Source organism: Tenrec ecaudatus, chromosome 6, assembly GCF_050624435.1.
Source record: "Tenrec ecaudatus isolate mTenEca1 chromosome 6, mTenEca1.hap1, whole genome shotgun sequence".
NCBI lineage: Eukaryota > Metazoa > Chordata > Mammalia > Afrosoricida > Tenrecidae > Tenrec > Tenrec ecaudatus.
The window spans coordinates 48139806-48166341 of NC_134535.1; the positions used below are offsets into that span (position 1 = coordinate 48139806).

The 26536-nt window shown below is 39.2% G+C and overlaps 1 protein-coding gene across 2 annotated transcripts in view; it reads right to left on the reverse strand.

Annotated features, from left to right (window-relative positions):
• Positions 1-26536, reverse strand: part of ACSS3 (acyl-CoA synthetase short chain family member 3) — a 179087-nt gene that overhangs the window by 112494 nt on the left and 40057 nt on the right. For both annotated transcript variants that reach the window (XM_075551224.1, XM_075551223.1), the window contains exons 3-5: positions 11480-11668; positions 7207-7341; positions 3777-3917 (exon numbers count right to left, since the gene is read on the reverse strand). In XM_075551224.1, coding sequence (XP_075407339.1) covers positions 3777-3917; positions 7207-7341; positions 11480-11668 — 465 coding nt within the window. The remainder of the gene's footprint in view (positions 1-3776; positions 3918-7206; positions 7342-11479; positions 11669-26536) is intronic.

Genomic DNA, 26536 nt, shown 5'->3' on the forward strand with positions numbered 1-26536 from the left:
TCTGTTAAAACATTAAATACACAGCTTTGAAAAAAAAGGTCTGACCACCAGGTGTGGGGAGAAGAGTCTGAAGATGCCCTTGAGGTCGCTAGGTGGGGAGGGACTTTCGTGGCTTCATCATGAGGCAGAAGTGACCTGGGGCATCTGGGAGTATCCCGGACACCAAGGCGGGATGCCACAGAACACTGGGACACGGAGTCCTAGATTTTCAACATGTGCATCATCCCTCAGAGGCTGCATCAGTGAGACCCCAACTGGGAACTCCACTGGGTGAACTGGACTCTACCCAAGACACACTTGTACCTTGAGTACTTATGCCAGAAAACATAGGGTGTCTGAGGTAGAAGAAGACAGCTGTAGCAAGAGCAGGGTACTGTTGGTTGGTGAACAAACAAGGTCTTGCTACATCAATGACCAGTATGCTGTGTTAAGATGTGTATTACCCGGCAATTTTGTGATGGCCATGCAGTTGTATTCTGCTTATGGTTGTTTACATTCGGGTGTACATCAGAGGTGCACCACCACTGGGGCTCGCCCTCTTGAAGTTGTGTTATGTGTTGCCTTGGATTTCAGTAAATGAAACCCAGGGATTTTGAGCCTACAGGGGGACAAGTATAACAGGATTGAGGGAAGAGGGATGCAGAGGGGTGGGGGGTTTGGAGGCAGATGATGTCAAAAAGTCCAGGAAGGAAAAGAATGTTTTAGAAAACATGCATGATTGTGAAAGAAATTGCACAATTATTTATGACATTATTGAATTATGGAATGATATGGCATAGGGTGGTCAGCTGCGCAAGTGTCAAGGTGGATCCAGCTTACTCACGATTACAATGGTCTCTGCCTGAGAGTAAGGCAGAGTAAGATAGTAAGGTCTCTGCCTACTTGAGACTCGTGCCTTTGGCTCAGTCAGACTAAATACTCTGCAGATGGGTTCGGGGCCCCTGCCATCCCCTGTAGCCTCCACAAATCAGCAGGCGTTCATAGTTTTCACTCGTATGCTTTTCCCCTCACCACAGCCAAATGTTGCAATTGTCTCTGGATCACACAGCTAATGTGCTTCTTCCATGTTTGACTCCTCACCTAGACTGGCTGTTTGAATACAAGCATTTAAGACCTCAGACACTATTCCGATAGATTGCCAGGCATCGTCTGGTTTCTTCACCACACTTTGCTGCAGAACCCTTATCTTCAGTGATTGTCCCATGAAGGTGGGGATGGAGCAGGGCGAGGAGGTAAGAACTAATTCCTCTTAAGTTGGAGCGAGGATTTAATCCAAGCCTAAAACCCATTCTTGGATTTTTTTGCCTTTTTTTCTTCTTCTACTTCTTTTGTTGTTGTTGTTGTTGTTGTTGTTGCAATCACTTGGAAGCCACTACACATGTCATATCATTCCATAATTCAATCAGGTCTAAAATAATTATGCAATTTCTTCCATAATCATAGGGAATACAGGGGCTTGGGATGGATGATGGGGAGGGTAAGGGGCTCTCGGGAGTAAATGGTGAAAATGGGAGGAGGGAGGAGAGCGGAAGAAACACTAGAATTGATGGTGATCGCATAACTCCTTTTGGAGGCGATTCAACCATGGGAAGGAGAATGGTCTTTTAAAAAGGAATTGATTAATGTGGGGTTGATTATACAATTCTCCTTGATGTCCTTGGATTTTTGAACTATTTAATTACTGACATGTAAATTACTTGCCAATAAAAAAGGTTGGGGGGAAATAAATGTTTTTACAAAATAAAAATGAATAAATGTAAGTATTGCTACAAACTCATAAAACATTTATTAAACAAGCAAACAAACAAATCAAAATGTGACACTTTTTTTTCTTGACATATCCACCATGCAGGTCAATACACTTCTGAAGGTTGTGTTTCCATCTCTCTAACCCTTCCCTGAAGAGTTTTACACACCGCATTTATATTGCATCAAAATAGCAACATGGGCAGCCTTAGGAGACCCAAATCAAATTTCTTTTAAATGTTGTTTGAATTTTAGAAACAAAAAAATATATCTGAAGGAACACAGTCAGGGCAGTAGATGTCTTACCCTTGTGGATATAATATATTGAACTGAATCGAATGCGAATAGAGAGACCCTCCAGTGTACTTACTATTTAAATAAATTATTTGAATAATGAGACACTTAGAAGAAAACAAGGATGGTGGCAGCATCCAATGACCTTAAGCTTGAACACTGACACGAATCCATACAAGAAAATAGGTAGGATCCTTCCTTATGTGGAATCACTAATTTTTAGATTTAATGTTTTGCATATTACCTCTATTTTATTTCTACTGTTATGGCTGAGTCAGTTCTGTGTTTCTGGCAAGGTCTCCTTTTGTCCCTCTCATGCAGGTCCCAATCTAGGTCACAATGATTTTCAGACATTTAAATGTTTGAAGTGGTGTAATTTTTTTATTAGAGTTCTTCAGGCTTTAAAACAGCTAAAATGTTTTTAGTTATTGTTGTTTTGGTTAGGCTTTTCTACATTTTCAGGGTCACGAATTTCTTTCATGCTGGTACTTAATGTTAGGGACTAAGTTCTTTCAGGCCTCCTATATAAGTACTTTATAGCTAGTTATTCAGTTGGATTCCATGAGGTCAATCAATGACTGAAGGATGCAGCAAGAAAAACAAAACAAAACTGGAGGATAGAAACTCTACCCAGCATATCACTTGAACTGCTTAATGAGAAAATGTTAAGGCCTTGAATATTTAATTTTCAAATAGCAAAGCTGTAGAGAAACATCATAAGGCTATGATTTCACGATGAAAAAATGTCCACACGTAGCCATTTATTTACTTAGGCAACTAAAACTAATTCAGCACCAAATAGTATCTACAACGCATCATATAATGTAACGTAATTTCTGTTCTCAGGGAGAAGAAACATCCCTACCAAGTGTTTTCCTTTCCATAATCAAGTTTTATGTAGTGTAATAATTTATCTGCACAAATATATAATCTAATGGAGCCATTATTTTAAGAGTTTTAACCAGTTATATTTTCAGAATACTTGATTTAGAGATCAAATCTCAATAATGAGGCCACTGTCCTAAGAGACACGAGTAACTTTGAATGCCCATTCCATCACTATGATGGAGTGAAAACGGAATTCTCTAATCAAGATGAATGGGACAGAAGAAACTATAAGCTTTCATGAAGCTATCGGAATAAACAGAATTACTCCCGACACCATGCAGAGAAACCATTTGTTTGGTATTTGACACATTCATGAATACTGATGCTTTTAACTTTGTTTTATGAAAACACCTCTCCTGGTAAACAGATTTTAAAAACTCTTGAATGCCATTTATGCTATAAATAAAGTAGTTGAACACTCTGGAGAAACTGCTAGTTGTTCACACTGTCTAGGTCAATTTTCAAATGTATTTTTTTAATAACAAAGAATTGAATTCCCCCAGATAAAAATGAATTCCACACTCTATATATACTATACCTCAAATTAAAAAATATATTTAAAATACATGTTGATAAATTTCCATTAAACCAACTACTCGCCAAGTTTAGTAGTTTACTAAAACAATCGCCTTTTGTAGCTAACTAAAGATTTTGGAATAAGAGTTAAGCATTTTACATTAAATATATTAAATATTTTCTCTATGTTTAGAGGTAAAGAAATGTTTAAGATAGACGGTAACAGTCTAAAATTCACAATATAATTTATAAATGTTTTCAGTCAGCAAGCAACTATTGTCAGTGAAAAAGAAATATTCCTGAAAGAGATTTAACCTTAAGAGATTAGCTACCTTGGGCAGCCCTGTAGTTCCAGATGTGTAAAGAATGTACAGAGGATGTTCAGAAAGAACAGGGACACAGTCATGAGACTGTGCTTTGGCCATCTCTTCATCCCAATCAAGGTCACGACCTGAAGCCAAAGGAACCATCTCCTGCAAAACCCAAAATACAGAAAGATGCCATGAAAAGGGTGCTTCTATCTGTATAAATCCGAGCACTGGACTGAATGTCAGGGAATTATAGGACATTAAACATTTTATAATGAAACTCCGACACTCATCACTTGAGGTAAATGCTCATTAAAACCTTCAATATTTTTATATTGGTGTCAACTGAATTGAAAAAACAATGTTTATTTCTGAAGCAGTTTTTGTCAAGTTTTCGTCAACAGAGCATAAGTTAGAGGTTCATGTTTCCATAAATGTGGTACACTAATAACTTTATAAGACAATTGCTATTTTCATTACCTATTTATTTTATTTAGAAAAGCCATCTTCACAATAAAATGCCAAGAAACACCTCACAAGTCCTCTTCCAAATAAATCATATTAAATAATCTTTAAGAGTGAGGGAAAATCTACTTTTGTCTCTTCAAAGATAAAAGAGCAATTTTGAAAATTGCTAAGAGTATGGAGGATATAAAAAATGCTGTGCAAATTTCCCTCCACATAGATCATTTTGTTGTTCAAAAAACTAATCTCTACACAGGAAATTTTTGTGATTATGGAGTTCTGAGTAAAATAGATTACTCAGCTTACAAGAATTCAGAAAAACCTTAAAAGAAAACAAATAAACAAAAAAGATGGAGGCAAGGAAATAAGACAGGTAAGTGAAAAGTCGAGATGTAGTTTATGATAAAGGTCCTCCCTTGGGGAGTTCCAGACATTTAAGTGCAGTTGGGATGCAGTAACTGTATGCGTTTTCTGGAAAGATTAATTACACTTGAGATCAGAAGCTGGTCTAACACATCTGGAAATCTACATTGTTGTGTATGTTAGCTTAAGCAAAAGAAATTTTAGAAAGATTCGCCGTTTATAATTCGTTTATATAACCATTCATTGTATCCAAGTAATCCCTTTCACTAACTGACAAATCAGTTCTAAAATTAGTCGTACACCTAAGTGGGTATATTTATAAATGAATACTTCAATGTGATTTCACAAATGTGGCAGCCGTGGGAATGAACACAGAGAGAGTCATCTGAATTAGGGTCATCATCAAGGTAAAACCTGACGCTCACTCTAGTGGTCTCTAGCTGGGCCACATGAATAAATAAAAATAGTTCATTTAAAATCCTGCATTTCTGTGCATTTTGTGACATCATATAAAGACAATTCATTTTGAATTATTAACTTTAAATGTTACAATTAGTAACCCAGGAAAAAAATAATCATACTGCATAATGAAAAATGTCAATTGAGTGGTGACAGAAGTGGTGACAAATTGAATGAAATGAGGACTTCAGTAAATGGCTATTGTTGAGGCTAAGAAACACGGGTTCAAAGTGAAGATTTAGCTAGCCCTGTGCGCACGGCTTGTGCGCCTTGCCCCTTTCTAGCCAGGGCATTCTTGCAGGCTGTATTGGGGAAGTGTCTGAGGTTGATAAATGGAAGGCGTCTTTCATTCCACCACTGCTTGCCTGAGGCTCAGGAGTGGAAGCCAGTTTTTACCACCTCTGGAAAAATTGCAATTCCAATTAATGAAACATACCTTGAGCCCGGAAATTTGCATCTAGCTAAATTTAAAGTAAAGCCAATCCACTGGGCTCAATTATTGTCTGCCCAGCAGATCTAATATGAAGGACAAAAGACATGCAAAATCTTCATCTAAAGTGAGAATGTGGAAAAAATAGAAGGAAAGTCTGGCTGAAGAGAAGGATGAAGGGAACATCAGCTATTTATGTGGTAGAGGGGTTCGTGAATATCTACCTTTGATGAGAAAGGAAAGAGCCTTGAATTAAATAGATCTGAATATACTACATTAATATCTATGTCAAATGTGTACAAGTAGAAGATCCAGCATATAGCTTGTGCGTTAGAAGTCATTGTTCTTTTACATAAAGTCAACAAAAGGGGGCCACGAGGAGGGGAGACAGTCCAATTGTAATATAAATTATAGCCCCACCGTTTGTTAGCTAAGATCATGACTTTGTTTTCTCATCTATAAGTTGAGACTAATAATAGCACCTACTTCATTGTTTTGTGACAATAAGAAAGATATTTGAAAGTATCATCATTTAGCCTAGCACAACATAAGTGCTTAGTATAATTCTACATGGACTTACATACATCCATATAAACAAACTTTAGTATTTACGTTTGTGTTCCTGCCCTGCCTCGAATGGCTGCTTACCGAAAGCCTTCTTTGGCTGACTTTACATTCTCTGGTTTAAATAACAACAAAGCCTTTAAAAAATATAAGCTGGAGGTCATCTGGAAGAAACTTAGATCCTTCTTTGAGACAGGAAGAACATTAAAACCATAGAGGGCAGCAGCTCATGAGCTGACTAAACTTTACCTGAGAATGGAACGTAGGAATGGGAATTGCAGAGTGGTATTCAAAATGGCATGGATTATGCGTAGCACTCTGTTCTCAGCCGTTGGGCCTGTAAGTATTTTCTGCAGACAACCTCTTACAAGCATCACCAAAATGTGCCATGGCCTTTGCTCCCTTGTAATTCCTATTCTTCAAAAAGTAATTTTTATTTGTTAGAAATTCTTGTTAATACTATTCTGAGTAGCTGGAGACTTGCTTGGATGTACAAATAAGGTGATCATTAAGTCAAATTTATTAGGGAAAAAATCATAAAATATATCGATGTATATGTTGTATTGCCTTTTAATTCATGGATCAGAGAATAGTTTATCCAGTTAGAATATTCATTTTTTAATGTTCCCAAACATAGTTTTATTTAAAAAAATAAGTACTTTTTCTAAAATTGTTAAGACGTTTTTGCATGCAAATGAATTACATTTCACCTAGCGTCAGGAATAACAGAGGAATTAAGTGTACACCCTAGATCCAGTCAAATCATGATTCTGGTCCTTATTGGCTGTGTAACTTTTGGCCACTTCATGTCTTTGCCATTAGCCTGCTAGAAATCATACTAGTCATAAATCACCTAACTCACAGATAGTTGAGTACATTAAAAATCAATGGTGCACAGTCCCTATTCATTATTATTTAAATTAATAAATGATACTCATCATCATGGCACTGTACATAGAAGCCCAAATTCATAAGTATTACACAAGCTTCTCTGTTTTAATCTTTTATTTTATGCCAGGTTTTTAATAAAGACACGAAGTATAAATCATATCTGAGTTTTTTGAGGGGAGGAGCATAATTATGACATTTATGAAACATATTTTAAGTCAAGTGTAAAACAATGAAAACTAGATCCATCCTCAGCATATTGCAATAAACATAAGAGCAGTTTACCATGTTTGGACGGTTATAGATGAGGATTTTGTCCGGTTGGTGTTGTCCTCTCCGCAGCGCTTCCTCTAGAAGTGGTATGTATTCTACCCTTCTTCCAGGCTCAATGCCAAACGACGCTGTGACAACCAACTTGGGCTACAAAGAAATGCATATATACAAATACATAAACGAGAGCAAAAATCAACAGTCGTGCTCCTAATTGAAGTAGTCACAATGCTTCAGTTTCAGGCTGGCAGTTGCACATTTCGAAAGAGATCTTTTCATATTGCTGTTCTCCATTAAATAAAGGCTCTGAAAAGTAAGAATCCCTATTTAGAGGCTATATAGCTAAGTTTTTTCCCCATAAACCTTACTTAATCTCTAAAGTTACCTTTAGTGATGTATTTGCTTCATGAATATGAGCTATACAAAAATATCTTGCAAAGAATTCATGAGGACAGATGAGTTTACCATGAACTAGGGCAGTGGTTCTCAACCTCCCTCAGGCCGTGACCCTTTAATGCAGCTCCTCATGTGGTGGTGACCCCCCAACCATAAAACTATTTTCCTTGCTACTTCATAACTGGTATTTTGCTATGCTTATGAATCGAGTAACCCCTGTGAAAGGGTCGTTCGACCCCCAAAGGGGTTTCGAACCACAGGTTGAGAACCGCTGACCTAGTGAAATGTACTCACAGAAAGCCTACAGGGCAGAGCAGAACTGGCCTTGTAGGTTCCTTGAACTGTAAACCTCTACAAACATAGAAAAAGCCTCATCTAATAAAATTCCTGAAAATACTTTTGTTTTAGTCTAAGTCCACATTCATTTTACTAAATATTGCCTTTGTAATTTTATATTTATATCTTTTAAAAGCTTTCAAAGGATTAAAATTTACAATCCCCCCCAAAAAAAATTTACAATCCCCCCAAATCTACTCTTTCACTTGTCATTACAACAGCAAACTTAAAGAAACCATTGCTGCCATGGAGTCAATTCTGACTCGTGGTGACTGTGGAGCAGGCTCGAACTTCTCCGGTGGGCTTCCCAGACTTCAACTTCTTATAGGAATCGAATGCCTCATCTTTGTCCCGAGGAGCAAGGGAGAGTTTCAAACCTCTGACCTTAATAAGTAATCCAATGGGTAACCACTACCTCGCCAGGGCTCTGCATTGCAACACATGTGGTACTAAGTTCTTCTGCCCCTGACAACTGTCTAGCAATTCTTCAAAACCTGCTGCAGTGTTACCCTCAGAGAAGGTATCCCCAAGCCTACAGAACCCCAGATTGGATCAAGTCCTTTCTTTGCTTCATTTGTACCATGTCTCAGATAGCCAACTGGATTCAAAGTGTATGTTCACCTTCCCCACTGCTCAGTAGATGCCCCAAGGCCAAGCTTGGATCCATTTATCATTTCCTCTCTCAGGCTTGATTCCCTGTTTGCCACACCCTCAGGTCTGAGTAAGTACAAAACAAAGAAACCCTCGCTGCCTTGGACCCATGCTAACTTGGGGCAGCCTTCAGGAGGGTTTGCAGCGCTGTCATCTGGACAGGAGCAGACTCAGATTCCTCCTGAGGCATGTCGGGTGGGTTTGAGGGACAGATGCTGACCATACAACAACTCCACCAGAATTCCTTAACAGGAAAACCGACTTCAAAGATATAAAGTAGAAATATGCTGTTTATTTTTCAACATAAACTCCAGCAAGTACAAGACCTTTCTGAAAGTATTATTACCGGCTGCTTTTCAGGCCCAAGCCTAAAACACTGATCGGAGCCCTGGTGATGCCGTGGTTGCCGGCTGGGGTGGGCTCCGCGCTGTCAGCAGTGAGAAAGCACCGGCTGCTCTGCGGGAGAAAGACCAGGCTCTCCACGACTGCACAGAGTCCTGTCTCGGACACCACACGGTTAACCCACTGGGAGCCCACATTGACTCATGCAGTGAGTTTGGTTTGTTTGGTAAAGAACGGAAGGTCTTGGAATTTAACTGTGTCAGTGTAGTCTTAACTACATCATACGCTAAATTTACAAAGTGGGTGCACTTTTTTTTTTTAAGATTGGGAAACAAAAAGGAGCTAAAGGGGATACATAATGATTTCCCCTGAAAACTCTGCCTGGTCCTGCACCATCTTCACGATTGCTATGTTGGAGCACATTGTCACAACCATTGCATCAGTCCATCGGGTCAAGGTCTTTTCCCTGCGCCTCTACTTTACCGAGCATGACGTCCTTTTCCAGGCGCTATCAGACCCTGGAGGCGGGTGGCGCTGGAATAATTCAGCGGTGCAGGGGAGGGGCTCCAAAACCCCATGCTCACCCTTCACCCGGGATTAAGAAGGGAGAGGGTGTGAAAAATGTTCATTGCCACAGAGCGTTTCTGTTTGTTTTTCTGAAAAGCGGGCCGTAAACCTTACAAGTTTAGAAAGTTTTGGTAAATCTTAACCCTCAAATATTTTGGCCATAGACTCCACCTGAGGCAAAACAGCCAGCACAATCGCCCTCTCTGTTTTCCTCAGTCATGCCATGGTCCATCCTTCCAAACGAATTTGAAACTACCTTATTTGTGATCTCCGACTCATACCTTCGACCTGTACTCTTTCATAGTATCAGTCTCACAACCACCAATCTCATTTCCTTCAGTGACCACTCAACAAAAATTAAGTGCTTCCACCTGTAAATGCGAACGATGGGAGCTTCGATCTGCAAGCCCAATATGGCCCACAGGCTGTTTGTAGACAGTTGTTAGGGGGCGGGGGTGGGACACAGCTTAGGGTCTGTGTACGGAGTCCGGGCGGTGTAGTGGGTTGCGAGCGGGGATAATGACAAGGACAGCCATCTGAACACACAGCTGCTCCACGGAAGAAAGTTGAGGCTTTCTGGTCCCGTAAAGCCTCTGGACCCCAGAGGGGCGGTGCCTCTGTCCTATAGGGTCTCCCATGAGTCTACATTGACTACACAACTTCAAGTTTGGTTGGTTTGTTTATGTACTTCCTACGACTACTTCTGTGCTTGCAAAACAGAGATGAGTCATTCTGATTGGGACACTGTCACTTGTAAAACTCAAAATATTTCTTGTTGGTCTTTTAAAAATTTTTTTATTGGGGACTCTTACAGCTCTTATCACAATCCATACATACAGCTATTTTGTCAAGCACATTTGTACATATGTTGCCATCATCATTTTCAAAGTATTTTCTTTCTACTTCAGCCCTTGGTATCAGATCCTCTTTTTATCCCTCCCTTCCCCACCTTCCCTCTATCATGAACCCTTGATAATTTATAAATTATTATTTTTTTATGTGTTTGATCTTTCACAGAAAAAAATTGTTAATCCCTGATGTAAATTTATAGAATAAGAATAGCGATGTGTCCTATAGGTCACTACGAATCAGAATCAACTCGATGACAGCAAGATTTTTTCATTTTTGTTTTGCTTTTTTGAGAGATGTGTCAGTCTATCTGCTGTGTTAATCTTAATATCTCAATAATATCTCACAGCAGTCTTATAAGTTTGCTATTTCAGTTCCCCACTAATTACTATGCTATACAACTAAAATATAGATTACAAAACTAGTCATAGGTCTCACTGATTTGACAAGGGTAATTCATTCTTTACTGAGTGTCAACATCGAGTGCCAAACAGGTGTCAGGTACATAGTCAACACTTCATAAATATACATTGAGTGACTAGATTAAATGTTATTACCTTATCTATATACTATTTGTTCCTATAGTATATGCTATAGCAAGTTATCTTGAAAGGCATGCAAGCTCTATTATGTTTTAATTCTTTAGAGCACCTAGAAAGATACTAGTCATGTCATAAAATACTTATTTTAGTGACAGGTAGATGCTAAATAAAATGAAATTTTTAAATATCCGTTGAAAAGCAACGAACTCTGGTTGTGTCGTGGTTAGATGCTGGGCTGTGATCACATGATTGGTAATTCAAAGCTGCCAGAAGCTCCTCATGAGAAAGAGTGAATTTCTACTCCAGGAAATAGTTACAGCCTCCGAACCTCACAGAGGGGTTCCTAGGAATCAGCATTGCCTCGATGGCAATGAGTTTGTTGGTGTTGTTATTTTTGTTTCATTTGTAAAAGCAAGATGTCACAAGAAGAAATCTCAGCCAGATGATTCCTCCACAGACAACTGTGCTGTCCTCTGGTGACACCAGGGCACCCGGTGGAGTGGCATTTTGTTCTTTTACAGAAGGTAGCTTGGAGTAGAAGTCCACTGGACACCAACTAGCATTGTGGCTGCAACTACTTCAGTTGCTCCCAATAAAAGACCTACCTTTGCATGATCTATGCGGCTACTTAGTTCTTTCGATGCAAATCCTCCAAATATGAGACTGTGGATGGCTCCTACCCTTGCACATGCCAGCATGGTGTACATGGCCTGTGGGATCATGGGCATGTAGATAACCACAGTGTCACCCTTCTTGACGCCATGCTTGACTAAAACACCAGCCAACTTAGAGACCTGTAACAAAATCTTTAGGTCAGAAAAATCTGCTTTCTGTGTTGTTTCACTAGATTTCTAAGGTAAGGCAGGCACACAAGAAGATGGTCATTCGCTTGCTAGTTGCTTAGAGAAGCCAAATGATAAGATGATGATTTTATGGTGACAACAACAATAAGACTCTTTGTATTGGAATAATTGATTAAAATAAACTCACTATCATTAGGCCACATGGACTTCATGGCTTTTGTTAGCTAAAATAGAACTATTTTATAATAGAAATATTTCCACAGTGTATTTCCCACGCACCTACCTGTTCAGAGTTGAAAATAAAATTCTGAATAACAAAGCTACAACTTTCCCATTTGGTGTTCATATGCTAAAAAGTAAATCAATCAAGTGAACAACAACAAAAATAAGCAACTCCAAATTTAGATATATGTTGAATTAGTTGCAGAAGTAAATAATTATATGTTAAAAGGGAGAGAATTAAAAACATTATAAGTTTACAAGGAAAACAATCCATTTAACATTAGTAATATTATTCCCATTTTAAAGATGATGTTAACTGAAGCTCAAAGATCATAAATAACTAATCCAAGATAAGAGAAATAATAAATCATGCAATCAAGATAACATTATAGGTATTCTTACTATATATGCTTTGCTCTTTTAATGTGTCAAGTGCATTGGTCAATAAAACAAATAAAAATCTCTATTCTGAGGTACATACTAATATAGCAGAGGGAATATTATAATAAATAAGAAGCAAATAATACATCACGTGACAAGAAAATCAGTCCTACATGGAAAAAAAGAAAGAAGACTAATAGGGTGAGGATTGTAGTCTAAAAGAAGGGGTAAATACAATTCTCAAGAGGTTGATCACAATAGACATCTTCAGTGAAAATATACTGCTTGGTAAGGCTCTTCTATCCCTAGGCTTTGTAACTCACACTAAATAGCTGTCTGGGAGCATTCTAATGGGTGTATGATGGGATTCATTAGTCAACTTTGTCATTCCACTGGGTATAGAAACCCAAAACCCCAGGGCCATGGCATGGAGAAGCAGAAGGAGCAGAGACCATGAGATAGAGCGTTTTTGACCCACAGAACAAATAAAGCTGAGTGCCTTGGGGAAGGAAGTTGGCTTGCAAAATAGTGTGCCCTGTGAGCGTTAAAGGAACGTGGTAACACCTGCCCAAGAAGGGCAGACATCAAGAGGCCTAGGATCAAGCGATGTGCTGCCAGTGATGCTAAGAGGTGCTGCAGACTAAAGAACTATCTCCTTAACACTTTGTAGCCTGTTGGCTACTCTAATAAACTGTGATGATTACCTGTGAACTCCACGTGGCCATGCAAAGGATTAGAGCCCCGCAGGAAAATAGAGGCTGCGAGAGGGATTCACTATAACCCATTGCCATCCAGTAGATTCTGACGCACGCGCAGCGATGTTCCACGCCGAGTAGAACTGCTCTGTGGGTTTCTGAGACTAATTATTCAAAGGAGGAGACAGCCTCCCTTCCTCCCGCAGAGAGGCCGGCGTCTTCAAACTGCTGACTGTGGGTAGTAGCCCATGTACAACCACGATGACACCAGGGCTCATTGGCATTAAAAGCAGAGAAAGGAAGCTGGAGGATGAAGGAATGTCTGCCCTCTCCCTCATAAGAATCACCCTTGGGCAGAGATGGAGTTGGATTCTCCGCCCTTCTGTAGTCCCATGTGGCCTCTAAGTCATTGCCTCGCCTCTGCTAAGATAATGACTTTGGGGGCAAAGATCAGTAGCAGAATAAGAGTAAGTGGCTGTCTATGAAGACAATATCATTGGAGACAGAAGGAACATAGCAGTACAGGCTATAACAGGGATCGTACATGATGCAACTGAGGAAGCGTAAAGAGACCAGGACAGCTACATCAGGGAGGGGTGAGAAAACAGTAGGTCAGAAAGTCAATGGGTCTCCCACACTTGGTAGGTATCTGAAAGGCCTGTGGCTTGCCTTTGTACTTAAATGTTCAAGATAAAGAACAGAGGAGGCTTGAGAGAAGAACTAGGCCATGCAGCTATTCGTAGCTCCTTTCATTTCACTTGGACTCTCCTCCTTTCTAGGCCAATTCAAAGGCATTTTGCATCACACCCATTCTTCCCTTTTCTGTCTATTCACTTCCTCTGTGCAAATGAGTACAGATGTGGTGAAGGTTAAGTGCTCTCAAGTGATCTACTCTCCCTGTAATTGAAAACTGTAATGTAGGGCTAGATTTTTTAAAGAACTCAAATCTGCCAAACAGAAAGCTGTAGGAAAGACACACTGAAGTAATGTAAGTCACGAATGTAAATTCTATATGGATCTCAAGAATAATTATAAACACTAGAAAGTTCTATCCAATATGAGCAGAAAGTTGTTATGTTATGTGATCCTGTTACTGGGTAGCGCACAGAAGTACCAAACTGAACATGGGTACAGAGGTGGGGAGTGGAAGCAGGAGGAGGTAGAGGGGTGGGGAGGGGGGGAATGGAACTAAGAAGAGTCTAGCCATAATTTTGTTATTCTTAGTATCTTAAATGCATCTGTTGCGTAGTAAAAATAATCCTCAAGGTATACACTTTGATTTATGAACTATTTTCCACTCTTAACAATATTCCTGAAAGATGCCTATAGCTTTCTTTGCTTCTGGAAAAAATGAGAGCAAGAAATTCAAGGTCAAATTTGAAACAGAAGTTTGAATAAAGGTCCTACATCAAATGTGACTCCAATATTATTTAAGTTGGGGTGAAGACTCAAATAAAAAACAGCCTATTAGAATTATATTTCATATTCAAAGCAAGATTTCCAACTTCTTCTGGGAAAAGGGAAGATCTAGCAACCGAGGACCTGCATTCTGAAATGACAACCAATTGAAGCTGACGGCCAGCTGTAAAGTTCACCATAAAACTCACCATTCCCTGGAGGCGTGTACTATAGGGTTGCATTTTTATTTACCTTTTGATTTGAATACACACTCTCCTATATTCTCTTTATTTTATAGTAAATACAACCACCATAGTCACAAACCTAAGAGGAAATATATTCCACCGAAAACAAAACCCACTGCCCTTGGGTATATTCCCATAAAACCTTACCCTTAGTAGGTTAACAGCTGAACACACAAAAATACTACACTCCAAGAGAAATTATATTTAGACGACCAACTCAATGTCCACCCACCCACCCGTGACGCTAAGTTGTATTACGTGTTTTACAACCACATGGAATGAGTAGGTCGTGACAGGGTGCTGTACTTGGCTTTTGAGGGGGCTGTTTGCCCTAAAGATACTTCCACTCAATCAATTTCGGCTGTAATCAGGACTCTGTGACCACAAGATGGCACACATTTGGCTTCATTCCCTTTGCTTCATAGGACTGTTCTTCCATGTTTTCATACTATGATAACCACACCAGAAATGGTCTAAAAAATTACAAACTGTCTCAATTTCAGTAGTTTGCAGGGCTGAAAGTCACTTCATTGAGTAAAATGTTCCACTATAGCATGTAACTTTAAATGTGTATGTTTATATTTACTTATTTATATGAAAAGGCATAGTAAATATGATTTTGTGGGACATCTACTAACAAGTCTTATTAAAAAACCTTCTGACCTCAACTTTGGTATTTTCTTTCATTCTTGTCTTTAAATGACTTTTTGCTTCATGTATAATATTCCTGATGTTTTCTTACGGATTATCAGTTCTTCTCCCATTAGTGTTCAGTGTGTTCAAATCTGTTCTTCCGATTTACTTGGAATTCAGGTCGGATCTATACAAGGTCATATATTGGCTCTAGACTTGTTTTCATTTCTTCAGATTCAACCTGAACTTACATATGAGAACTTGTCCTCTCACCTCACTTTAGTGACTTTTGAGCTTCACTAGTGTCTCTTGCGCAGATGTAATCAACTTGATGTCCCTGCATTCCGTGGGGAAAAGCTGCTGTGTATAGCTGCTTTTACGGTTTTTGTAAAAAAGGTATCTGTGATGAAGTCATCATAGGCTGCAAAATTCTGCCATGCGATCCCCAGCTTTGTTTCCAACGCCAAGACCATATATTTCAACTACTGTTCCTTCCTGTTTGTGTCCAACTTTTGTATTACAATTGCCAATAATTAATGTTCCATCAATTTCAGACTGAAGACGTTGACAGAACTCTTCAACTTCTTCATCACTATGGTTGGTGCATAAATTTGAACAGGAGTTGTATTAGTATGCACATAGATAGCGCATTCTGTGGCAGACTGCATTATACTGCCAGATGAACCTTGAGTTGTCCTTTCTCACACTGAAATGCAATGCCATGCCTCTTGATAGAGTCATCCCTGGCTTAGTAAAGCACATGATTTTCTAACCCAAAATGGCCAATAACAGTCCATTTTAGCCCTCCAACACCTAGGATGTTGCTCCTTATGCCTTCCATTTCATTTTGGACCACTTTCCTTTTTCCTAGATTCGGATAACATCTGATTATTAATTGATATTTGTAGGTGTTTCTTCTGATTATGAGTAGACCCATCAGCAAATGAAGGTCCTGATGGCTTTACTCATGCAGGCTCCATCCACGAATGACAGTCCACTCTATTTTGAGATGGCAGCTCTGTCTCTGTCATTCTTTGAGTGCCTCTCCCCTGAGGGGCGCATCCTCTGGCACTACCTCTGACAATGTTATGTTCATAATCAGGTTTTCAGAATCTGTCAATGCTCCAATGCTATCAGTAAGTTTTCAATGGCTAATTTCTCAGAAGTGACAGCCTATTCTTTTTCAGTCATTTCTTATTCTGGAAGCTCTGCAGACATTTTTCACTTGGGGTGACCCTGCTGGCATGTGATATGCTAATGACAGAGTTTACCTCATCTCAGCAAAGCACTGGTCACCGCAATACAACAGAACTGATGGGGAAGTGGTAGCCTTTAGAATCCCTCCTCTGAATTCCCCCAACGTTTGTCTAATTTTCTGATCGGAATTCTCTGTCTCGAATGGAACTAGCCCAGCAGATCCCCTCAAGATTCATAATTGTGATCAGATCTTTTGTTATATTTTATGCTACTCCAATGAGACTAAGACAAGTGTATTACTAAGGGACATTATCTGAGACTCTTCACAGATAAGAAAGACATATTTACATACACTTTGTTTAGAATAAACCCATGTACGTACGAACTAGAACCTCATAGTAACAATATATTTTACTTTATTTTTCCCTCATATATTTAATACTAAAATTCTATTAACCTTGGAAGAAAAATAATGAAATTTAAACTTATTTCCAACACAGTTGTGCAACATTGAGCTAAAAAGCAATTAATGATATGTTTCTTCTCAAATAATTTTCACCAAATGAAGCAGAAAATATTGCTACTCAAAATAATCATTTTCATAATTTCTGTTTTCTGCAAAAGAGGACTTTAATCAATATTTGTTTATTCAAGTCTGTATTCACAAGCAAAGTGAAATGGAGAATTCTTTAATCCATTAATTGAGACTCAAAATAGCTACAATTTCAATAACCTCTACTTTCAAGAACAATGTGATTTTTCAAACAAAATTCCACACAAATTGAATTCAGTACTATATTTTTCTACATATATTTGCTCACAAGACTTGATAAGGCATATGATCTTCCATTTCTTTAATATTCTTATATTTCTATTTACAAGTACATCATCCAAATGTATCACATTTCAAAAGAAAATAACATTTATATTAAAACAGCACATTTATTTAAAAGTCAGGTCATTATTGGCTGCGAAAATTATTTCACATCAGAAGGAAGAGATCTAAAAGAATAAAAACGTAATTGATTAAGTCCCATTAACTTATGACTTGACTACAGTACATGCAGTAAATAGAAATGATCCAGTAAAAAGAAAGAATAATCAATAGATTCTCTCCATTTTTTTTAACCATTTTAACATTCCTCCACTCTCAAAGAGTTCACGCCTGTAAAGTCAGTTCTTACCACGACGTGGCCCACGCTCTGGGCTGCTCGTTCAACACCACCAGTCATTCTGGGAGAAACCATGACGCTTCTGAGGCCACAACGATTGACAGGCTCGGAAACCCACCCGGGCAGGTTCTGCTCTGCTGCTCGGCCCTGTAGAGATGCTATGGGTCCCTCCACTTAGGCATTCGTAGTAAGGCTACTAGCAATCTCCTCCTTCTTTTATCCACTTGGTAGGTTTTGCTAAAACTCTTAACCTTAGGGCATGTTTCCATTTGGCTGAGTAAGTAAAATATTTCAGATTGGATGCAACAAGAATTTAAGATGAAGAGGGCTGAGAGATGGATTGGCAAGCTGTGCAGAGCTATGTTAAAGATCATGCAAAGCCTTGCAAAGGCGCTTTACACTGGATTTACGTGGAGCACCATGTATGCCAATGAAAAGACGTGTCTTTCTTAGAAGCATTCTCTTTCAATGTTCTTCCAGCACGACGATTACTGCAGAGTTAGGACCGTGCCAATGGGGATGGAAACAACTGAAATGATTTCAGAAATGGACTGAAAAATGGGAGTTGATATTGCTGGTTATGAAATGGTTAACATGTTCAGCTGCTAATCTAGGGAGATTTTAATCCATCCAGTGTCACCCCTGCCAGTCTGGTAATCCACTTCTGAATGACCCACGAGTGGAAATGCTGTTACTGTGGAGTACAGTTTTCTTCTGAACACATGTGGGATCACCAGGGTGACTTCATGGCAACCAGGGTAACCGAAAGCCAGGCTCACTGCCATCGAGTCAGTGCTGACTTATCACTGTCCCCTATGGGTTTCGAAGACTGTAGCTGTTTACAGGAGTAGAAAGCCCGTCTTTATGCTGCACAGAGGCTGCTGGTGGTCCCCACTGCCGGCCACGCAGATTGTAGCCAAAGCACATCCGCTACACCACCAGGGGTCCTGAACCAGGAAGGGGAAAACCAATTAGTGAGTGACGGATGCTGGTTAGTACATGGAGGTAGAGAAGGTTAATAGGTACATGTTTCTGGCTTTAACAGCTGGTTTGGAAATGATGCCATTCACAAAGGTGGATAATACAGGAAGGAAAGTGGGTTTAGACATATTTAGATCTAAGATATTAGTGTGGTAACCAAATGCCCCAACTACCAGCATCCTTACCAGCTGAAGGGAAAAATAAAGATGTGGACTCAATCCTCAGAACACTCACAGCCACCTAGTCGATGCCAGCTCACGGTAACCCCAGAGGGCAGGGTAGACTTTAACTTTGTGGAAGCCGAAAGCCTGTTCTGCCTCCTACAAAGGTGCTGATGGTTTTGAGCACCCGGTGATTTCGAACAGCGGACTTTAAGATCTCAGTCAAATAAATGCAGAACCAACCACTACACCACCGGGGCTTGCAGGAGTGCTCAATAGAAAGCTGGTAATCAATTCTCTGAGGCAGGAAGGGTAGGGAGGGCCAAAGAGACCTGATTTGTAGCATTAGCCAATATCCATAATGGAAATATTCATACCATGACCCTAGAACGTCTTGACAACCTACTTTCAAATGTTTTTGTCTTTAACGAACAGCCTCCACCTCCATCAAGGTCAAGGACGTTGCAGGAAATGTACTCTACCGGGGAACATGTAGCGTGTAAAGAAGTACCGTAGACGAGGCAGGGAGAGAACACCGTTTCTAAGGAGATTTAGTCAACGTAACCAACGAGGGAGACAGAAAACAAGCCCAGGGTTCTATGGACTAAGTTCCTGAAGATTATTGGAAAGCGATCAAGAGATCAAGTAAAACACGGACCATCTATTTGGTAGAAATAATAAGAGCACTTCAGAACCATGGCGAATAATTTTAGAGGTGATAAGAAATTGTATAGTGTTTTAGATGAATAATTATTCAAAGAGTTAAAGGGAGGCTTCGGGGAATCCAAAATGATTCTCCTCCGTTGACAAAAGAGGGAAAGAGAGGCATGCTTGCGCATTGAGCAAACCTACAGGTCTGACGCTGGAACGTTTTCTTTCATGGGTCCTGGTTTTGCATAATGATGCTTGTTAAATAACAGAGAAGTGAGCCAGAAGAGACGGCTAACACTTAAGTTTTAATCTGTACAAGTAAACAATCTATGTATTTCAGTCTATGCATATTTTATATATGTATACTTTCCTTTTCTCGACAGTATTTTACATTCTATATCATTGGTTAAATTAAAGAGGCTACCAATGAATTATGCTGGGCCCCATTGTGTTTATTTATCATATTCCCCAGTAGAATTATTATATCTCTGAAGTGGACCAGAGATGTATATAAACTATCGATCCATGAATGGATGCTGAACCTGCACTTAATCATCAGCCTTAATCTAAGAACAATCGGCTCTTATAAGGTAGCCCTCCTCAATACTTGCCCTCATAAGGGATCACTGAAGATATGGATATAGTAAAAACAGAAGAAGAAGAAGAAGAAGAAGAAGAAGAAGAAGAAGAAGAAGAAGAAAGTGTAGCAGAGAAATCAGATGGTACCCAGCTATCAGAAAGAGTAGCATCTGGAGTCTTAAAGGCCTGTCTTAAAACAAGCAGCCGTCTCAGTGAGATGTCCGCTAAGTGCATACGGAAGAAGCACACCAGCCGGTATGATCCAAGGATTGTAATAATAAAATCCAAGACCAGAAAGACTGGAGGTGAGAACTATAGTAGAGCTCAAATTTAATTTAAATTAAGCTTTATTGCTTCTTTAGGAAAGAAAACTAACCGTTTGCATTGCTGTATTATTCTGCCTCAACAAGGCAACTACTCACTCAGGCTCACTCACTGCCATTGAATCTATGCTAACTCATAGCGACCCTTACAGGACAGAATAGAACTGGTAGGAGGCCTAAATTTCCACACGAGCTCCTATGTTTTCATTTTAAGTTTTTGTGTAAAGAAATGGTGGTTGATCAAAGGAATATATTATCTTACCCTGAGAGAGATCTGTGAAAATGGAATTCATAGTTTGAAGAGCAGTTCCTCAAGGGCAGGGGTTAGAAGGAGGCCACCTCGTAAGACATGACCCTAGTTTCAGAGTCATTTTCTCCTCTAGATTAATCAGCTTTCATAATTACAATAGTTGCCATAATTCTATTTTTAAAAATTACCTTTGATAAAGATAATAAGCACTTTCAGGTTGAATTAAATCAGGAAATGTAATACACACTAGGTTTCATCAATTTTCTGTACATACTACATATTTTCATGAACATTTCCCAAATGCCCTTTGAGGACATATTCTTATTTAGAAAATACATGCATTAGAAAATAAAATGTTGTAGTGTTATTAAAAGAGCACCCATAAGACACACAGTGGTAAAACTGACATTAAATTAAGGTTAGATAAAAGAAAATGTAGAAAATCCTTAAAGTTCATATACTATCAAACTTATTGTCCTCAAGACAATGCTGATTGACAGCAAGCCTATAGAGTAGGAAGCCCTGTGGGTTTGTAACTCCTTATAGGAGTAGAAATCCTGTTTCTCCCACAGGGCCGCTCCTATTTTGAACGAAAACCAAAACCTACAGCCAGCTATTCTCTACCGATGGATAAGAGTTTCCAAGGCTTTAACTCCTCAGCAGAGCAGGTGGGCTTCCTTATGGAGATGGGCAGGTGAGTTTGAACTGCCAACCATGTGGTTAGCAGTTCAGCTCATAACTCACTAAGCTGCCTGAGGTTCTTATTATAAAATATGGGTAAATAGACTATAAATAATAAATGCTAGACCGAAAGGAAAGCAAAGAAGGGGGTTTTTCAGTAATATGAGGCAGCCTAGTTCTGTAAAAACATCTGGTCTTGGAAATCCTAGGGAACTGTTCTACTCAGCCCTGTGGGGTCAATATGAGTCAGAATCGTCTCAATGGCATTGGGTAGACAGGTAGGTAAGGTGAAGATGTCGGGAGGAAAAGAGGGGCAGAAAATCAAGCAGAGAGTAGGCAAGTACAAAGGTCTGAAGAGAGGACGGGGTCACGGGGCTGTGCACAAACGGGGCCCGCAGAAGAGTAAGGGAGAAGGAGAAGAGGCGGCAGGAGCCAGATCACGCAGAAGTTGGAACCCTGCAAGGACTGGGTTTTGCTCTGTTCTTTCTACTGAGCTCAGGATGAGTACAAACCTGAGCATGGCACCCAAAATCCCCCCCGTCTGGGCCACTGGAGCCCCATTTTTCTTTGCTCAAGCACCTTCTACTTCACGTGGAAGCCATGGGAAGGTAGCAGGTTTTCTCTTACTTTAGGATCTTCGGATATATATATATTCCCCACTATTTCTTTTCTTTTCCATATTTTGCATCATTCTGTGCATTGACTTCAATGCATTCTATACATTGACTCCAGCAAGCAATAGCCTTTAGGACGGTCCCCCTCTTGTGCATTTTCAAAGAATATAACGCTAACACCAATCATCATTACATTACATAAAATTGCCTATTTACGAATGTGACCATGCTCCTTGGGTCTGTTCATCAGGTTTGCGTAAAGAATGAAAGAAAAATCTGTATTTCTGTACCATTCCATAAATTGTTCTGATAGTCCCTATTGCTAAAGCAACTTAGCCTAAAATGTGTTGGTTAATTAATCATATGAAAAATGCTAACTACCTTAATCAAGTCTTACCTAGCCAGAAACTCCCCGTGGAAATAAGCAGGGAGATTGACACATGTGAAGTACAAGAGCACTTCTTTTTGTTTGTACTCAGTAGCATGACCCATTAAATCTTACTCTTGCTGTCTCCTCTACTTAATAAAATAAAGGCCATAGGGAGCAGAAGCAAATAATCAAAGTAAAGTACAATATCTCCTTCCTAACAGTTCTTCCTTTAGTACTTGGGAAAAGACAAGCCGGGGGAATCAGAAGCTGTCAGCAGGTGAGAGAAACAGTGCTTTGAAGTACTTTGATGGCAAGCTAAACTGAAACCAATGAACCAGTACAAATGTCAAAAGGTTCTCAGAGTCTAGTCTTGAAGTTAGAAAATGATTTAAAAAAATATGAACATAAAAAAAGATGAGCTGTCAGAAAAATCTCCCAAGCTAAATGTGGGTGTATTTACCACATTCACACGTGTAATCAATTAATTTTCAAAGGAAGAAGAAGCGAGAACGGCGCCACTGTTTGACAAATTGTTTGTTCTCTTTTAGGTTTTTCTAATGCCGCTTCTTTGACTAGGATGTTTGACCAATGTACACATTTAAACAATAGTTTCATTGCATAAATAATATCATTTGGAAGTAGACTTCCAAACCTGTATACCAATCAGAGTCCCTGAATAAGTAAGAGTATAATTTACCAAAATCATAGGAATAAGATTTCAGTCATAGATTAAATGCAAACCTAAGAGAAAACATGGGGTATCAAAGGGGTTTATAAAAATCTACACGGAGCAGTATAATAAATTCCACTCTTGTTGTACTGTGTATATACTCGTGTGGAAGCCGAATTTTCCCGCACATTTTTAATGCAGCTTTTGTGGTAAAACTAGGTGCCTCGGCTGACATTCGGGTCGACTTATACTCAGATCTATATGGTATGTGATGGTTTGCCAATTGTTGTTATGCTGGAAACTATGCCAGTGGAATTTGAAATACCAGAACGGTCACCCTTGGTGACCAGATTTCAGCAGAGCTTACAGACTGAAACACTAGGAAGAGGAAAAGGTGGTCTATTCCTGAAGGATAAGCCACCACAAACCTTATGAATAGCTAAGGAACATTGTCTATTGCAGTTCAGAAAGATTAAACCCTAGGTTGTGAGAAACTGAAAATATGTTGAAGGAGAAGGCTCAACAGCCTAGAGTCAACATGAAGGCTGGCACAATGTTTCCAAGACATTTATCTGCTGCTGGGCATGACTCAAAAGGAGACAATGAAAAGAAACAATTGCAAATGAGTATCTGAGAAGAAACAAATGTAAATATTTATTAATAATCAGAATGTGGCATGTATATAGTATGAATTTAGGAAAATTCTAAATTATCAAAAATTAAATGGAATATATAAAGAACAATATTCTAGGCATTAGTCAAATGAAATGTATTTTAATTGGCTAAGTATGAAGTTTACTATGTAAGAAATGTCGGAGGAATGGTATGACAGTCATCATCAAAAAGAAAATTTCAAGATGTATATTGAAGTACAGCGCCATTTGAGACAGAACATTAACAGAAGACTAGTTAAAATTATTCACATTGATTCACCAACCACTAGACCCAGACATAAAAAGAAACTGAAGAATTCTAACAACTTCAGTCTGAAATTGATCAAACAAATAACCAAGATGAATTGATAACTGCAGGTGATTAGATTGTGAAAATTAGAAACAAAGAGGAAGGAAAGTATGGCTTTGGTAATCGAAACAAAGCTAGAGATCATATGAGAGTTTTGCATGATGAACAATATCTTGATTGCAAACATCTTTATCAGCAACATAGATAGTGACTATAAACATTACCAGATGAAATTTACAGAAATCACATGGACTACATCTGTGATAAGGGACAATGAAGAAGCTTAATATTCATCAGCCCAAAGAAGGCCATGGGCTGACTGTGGAACAAACCATCAACTGTCCATATGCAGATTGAATCAGAAGAAAAGTAGAACAAATCCAATGGAGCCAAAATAGGACGCTGAATATATCTCACCTGAACTTAGATACCATCTCAAGAAAAGATTTGATAAAATGAATATCAATGGCTGAAGACCGGATGAGTTTGTGGATGGCATCAAGAATAAATACATAAATAAAGCCAAAAGTCATTTAAAAGGCAAGAATAAAAGAGAAGCCCAATGTGGATGTCAGTCAGACTCTTTACAACTACTTTTATCACAAAGTAGCTAAAGCAGATGGAAGAAACAATAAAGTAAAAGAGTTGAACAGAAAACTTCAAAGTACAGCTCAAGAAGACAAAGAATTACAATGAAAAAATTGCAATTATTTGGAGTTTGAAAAACAAATGTAAAGGGAGATTCAAAACAGAACAGGTTTGAAAGAACTGAAGGAGATATCCAAGCTTTAAGTCAAAAGATTGAACGATGTTAAGGGAAAAGTATTGAAAAATTCAGGAAACATCAAAAGAGAATGAAAGAAATTTACCAATCATTGAATCAAAAAGAGCTGCCCAACACTCAACCTTCTCAACAGGGAGCATATGCTCAAGAATCAACGATATTGTAGCAAGCCCAATCTGAATTGACGTCATTCGTGAAAAATAAAACTCCAGGAAACGACGGGCTATCAATGGAAATGATACACAGACTGCTGCATCACAGGCAGCACTGCTCGGGGTATGCTGAAGTACTGGTCAACAGATTTGTGCCCATTTCAAAAAAAGATAGTCACCCAACAGAATTCACAAATTATAAAACAGTAACCTTGAAATTTCATGCAAGTAGAATTTTAGAACATAATTCTAAAACAAATGCAGTAGTACATCCACAGCTGCTTACAATAGCCCGAATCCTTACAAAAATGACGGCACTGACTGTCCATCGACGACAGCATGATGTAAACTGCGCATCTAGCCACGGCGTTTACCTTCCCCTCCACAGGAGAGTGCAGCTCGACTTGATGAATCTTTTTCACAGCCATCCTCCACGTGCAAGAAGGGGCTATAACGCCGGGGAGAGTGATTACAACAGGGAACTTCAGCAGCACAACAGCTAGCCCAGAACAGATTTTGTTTCTTTTTTGGATAAATTTGAGACTTACGTAAATGTGATTTCAAACCATAATTCATGTTGTAAATCAGACTCCAGCCATTTTTGTTGTATGATTTTTTGTGAAGTGTAATTGTCCTTGTACAAATGCTCATATTTAATTATGAACTGCTTTAAATCACTATCAAAGTGACAAGAAATGTTTGCTTGCAGTGTGATGCAGTGGGCATAGCCCTTTAAAGTCATGCTGTGTTTTGAATTCGGGATTGGGACACAGGGAGAGCAGCAGACACATCAGCTAGATGCCCAAACGTGCACGCAATTGTGGAGAATAACTTCAACATCTTACAAAGCTGAACAGCCGGGGATTTTTGGAAACTAAATGGTGGAGTTGGGATTGGCATTGTGGATAAAGCCTTCCCTTCATTTAAACTGTCTTTCAGGATGTTCCCTCCTTGTTGGCCCGAGCATTGAAGGGTAATACAGTATATTCTTAGTCTCAATCTTGGGACCAGAGTGCCGCCATGATTGACACTTCTTTTACAAGCCCTTACCTTAAATTACTCATTGATAAGCAGCGGCTTCCCGTGCAATGCAGGAGCCTGCCACGTTTCACTATCATGATGATTGGCTGAACCTGCTGCTGTTCCCAGTAAGATATCCTGAATTCCATTTTATCAATAAAGCTTGATTTTAAAACAAGAAATTTAATCAGGTACGTGTAATTTTTATCCTGGCCTTTTGAAACATCCTATCATTGTAAATGAGAAGTGTCTAGTGGGAGGGTGGTGGGAATGTTAGTCGATTAAACGGACAATAATGTGTTGCCCAAGACGTAGATAGACCTGTTTCTCTTCCTAGGAAGGGGGAGGGGAATCCTGTAAGATGTAAGTCTTTGTTGTTTCTTTCTGACTGCATATTTTTCATGGAGGTGTGCATCAGCTAAATTTGCCTACTGTTTAATTAAAGTAATTGTCAAACTTGGCAATCTAACACTCAAAAAAGAAAAGTACATTATGCTCAGTAAAGTAGAGGCTCAGCAAGAAAGAGGCGGCCCCACGATGAGGTGGAGTGACACAGTGACTGCTACATTGGGCTCAGCATAACAACATAGCAACTGAGAGGGAACAACGGGACCAGCCAGTGTTTCATGCTAGTATATACAGAGGTCACTCTGAGTCAATGCCAATTACCAGCACCTAACAACAATAAAACTATCATACAACATTTTCTGATGTGAA